The sequence below is a fragment of the Primulina eburnea genome, chromosome 7 (genome assembly GCF_022965805.1).
Source record: "Primulina eburnea isolate SZY01 chromosome 7, ASM2296580v1, whole genome shotgun sequence".
Classification (NCBI taxonomy): Eukaryota; Viridiplantae; Streptophyta; class Magnoliopsida; order Lamiales; family Gesneriaceae; genus Primulina; species Primulina eburnea.
In genome coordinates this window covers 2,898,406-2,901,204 of record NC_133107.1, presented here as the reverse complement: position 1 = coordinate 2,901,204, position 2,799 = coordinate 2,898,406, and the positions used below count along the sequence as shown (strand labels likewise).

The following is a 2,799-nucleotide window of genomic DNA, read 5'->3' as shown; positions in this document are numbered from 1 at the left end:
TAATCTATTAAATTGATTTTCAAAATTTTTAAAACATACATACATATTACAACTTTTCAAATACACTAAACCGCAGGCGTGGGTGAATGTGATCAAATCATCGTGGCCCCGAAAGAACAGAAGGAAGTAATAGAGTCGTATCTTGATCAGAAGCAACAACCTGGATTTTGTTAACAGAGATCTGTGGATTAAAGAAGTTGTAATCCAAATCTTTCTGCACATTTTGAACACCTTCCAACACATTGATCACCACTGACATGGCCGGCCTCTTGGCATGATCACTTTGCAAACACCATGCCGCAAGTTGCATCACTTTCAAAACTTCTGCTCCATTTGATTCCATGCCCTCGCAGCTTTTGTCTATTATATCCAGCAATCGTTCTTCCTCGGCTTTTTTCGTGAAAAGGGATAGTAAATGTGCTTCCTCCTCTGGCTTAAAGAAATCGAAATTCTTCCTGCCGCACAAAGTTTCTAAGATTACCACTCCAAAGCTGTACACATCTACTTTCTCAGTAATGATTGAACTGAGCCATTCCGGGGCGAGATAACCGGGCGTGCCTCTCATGGTGGTCACGACTTGGCTTTGGTTCCTGTCAATGAGCTTGGAAAGGCCGAAATCCGAAAGTTTCGCGTTGAAGTTCTCATCCAGAAGAATGTTTTGGGGCTTGATGTCTAGGTGAATGATCTTTTGCCTGCAATCTTCGTGGAGGTAAGCTAATCCTTTGGCTATGTCGAGTATGATTCTTCTCCTAAGATTCCAGTCAAGAGATGTGGGAGTGTAGATCCATCTGTCCAAGGATACGTTGCACATGTATTCGTAGACTAAAAGCCTGTGGGATTTATCCGCGCAAAACCCAATTAGTCTTACCAAGTTAACATGGTGGATGCTGCCAATGCTTTCTACTTCAGCTAGAAATGACTTCTTGATTTGGCCAAGTCCATCCAGACATTTCACAGCGATCCTTTCGCCATCCTTCAATGTCCCTTCGAAAACCGACCCAAATCCTCCTTCACCGAGCTTCTTAGTGAAGTTGTCAGTTGCACTCACCAACTCCTCGTAAGAAAATCTGGTGGGCATACCTGGTACATGATCTAAATAATCCTCCTCAACTTCATCTTTCCTCTTTCTCCATCTTACATAAAAGGTCAATCCAGCAACGGCTAAAACAAATCCTCCCGAGGTGGATCCTAAGATTGGCCCTAAAAGGCTTTTCTTTCCCTCTACATTAACCGGCGATTCTGTTTCTGAGGCAGGGGATCCCGCAGTCTGAGCAACTTGGATTTTGACAGATACCGAAGAATTGTAGTGGGTCTTGTCCTTTTCGTTATTCATCAATGAGAAGATTTGGGATGGCAAATAGCAATTCCCGTTGGAAGAATCTGAGCCATATTGAAATATAGCAGCTTTGCAGGAACAATTTTTCAAGCATGCCTGTTTACAATTATCCATATTAGTATTCTCCATGTCTGTGATAAAGGTGAAATATGTTACATCCTCGAGGTCCAAGAAACTCTGAGTTCTTGAAGCATCACAAGTCAGGGGAGTTACTTCAGAACAACCAAGATCGGGCTGCCTGTCATTTACCTGCCTAAAAGATCCCGAATTCGAGCTTGTTCTGGGGCAACTACATTGGCTATTCGAGCAAATTCCATATTTCCCACAAACCATTGGATAATTGCACTCACCAAGATAACCTGTAAAGATATCAGACACCTCATTCCATCCTGTTCCCCACTCATAAACTCTAAGATGCCCATCAGGCCCCAATTTCATATACTGTGCTGATTTAGCCACAGGAACCGTTACTGAAATATCGGGATCGCTTGGTTCGACGGAGTTTATATATAACTGCAGACTCCCATTTTGAAATTTAACATAACTGGCTTCTTTGTTTTGCTTAGTGCCAACATCCAAGTTTTCATAGTACACCTGTGGAGGATTCGACTCTATCGAAGCTATCAAGCCCTGTGGAGTCATCGATAAATTGAACAGACCCCCTTCTGTCCAATTAGTTGAAGAAACACTAGCGGTGAGACTTTTACCTGATATCAAGATCTGCCCCGGAACCAAAGCATCCGTCGGATGATCAAAAGATTGCCAAATCACCGCATTTTTGGAATCAAAGAGAACAAGATTTCCAATTTCTGTCATGTTCATGCCTGCAACTGACAAACCGGCGGTGTTTGTAGACCACACCAATAACCCATCGGCATCTCTGAGCTCCAAATCACCTTCTGCCGTGAGCTCCAAAGTCGAATTAATTGGAACGGGATTGTCCCGATTAGCAGACCACACGACCTGCGGGAATCCGATTGCAGGAGAAGTGATGCCTCCACCACTGTTGGTTTGGACAATAAAAATGGCAAACAGGTATGTGTCACAATTCCCATTACAATAGAACCCACAAGCATATCTTGGACCAAAAGTTCCTCTGAGAAGTATGGCTCGAACCGTCGAAAAATCTGTAAAGTTGACCGAATGATTTGCAGTGACACTGTTGATCCATCTTGTGGAGAGGTTTGCAGTTGGGTAATCATATGGCTGAGAGATTACACAGGCAGGATAGCAGCAAGCCAGTATGGTCAAAAATACAATCCAATGTGGAGACATGATCGTATCTTTGGAGGCTTTTGGACCAAAAATCAGTGAAGAAAAATATATATATGCATTGATCAAAGAGGAACACCAGGAGATTTGAATGAGTAATCGATGCTCGGTTTCTGGTTTTTTTTATTGGTATGAGAACCATTGCACATGGCCGATAGGTGAGAACACAACTCAAGTGTTGAATAATTTAA

The 2,799-nt window shown here is 42.7% G+C and overlaps 1 protein-coding gene across 1 annotated transcript; it reads right to left on the bottom strand.

Moving 5' to 3' along the window:
* Positions 1–2,799, bottom strand: LOC140836606 (G-type lectin S-receptor-like serine/threonine-protein kinase SD2-5). Its single transcript, XM_073202251.1, has one exon. The coding sequence runs from the start codon at positions 2,609–2,611 to the stop codon at positions 98–100; it is 2,514 nt and encodes an 837-aa protein (XP_073058352.1). The 5' UTR covers positions 2,612–2,799; the 3' UTR covers positions 1–97.

Bases quoted from the DNA above. Each gene is read 5' to 3' on its own strand.
- LOC140836606 (XM_073202251.1), bottom strand. From the start codon at position 2,611: ATGTCTCCACATTGGATTGTATTTTTGACCATACTGGCTTGCTGCTAT.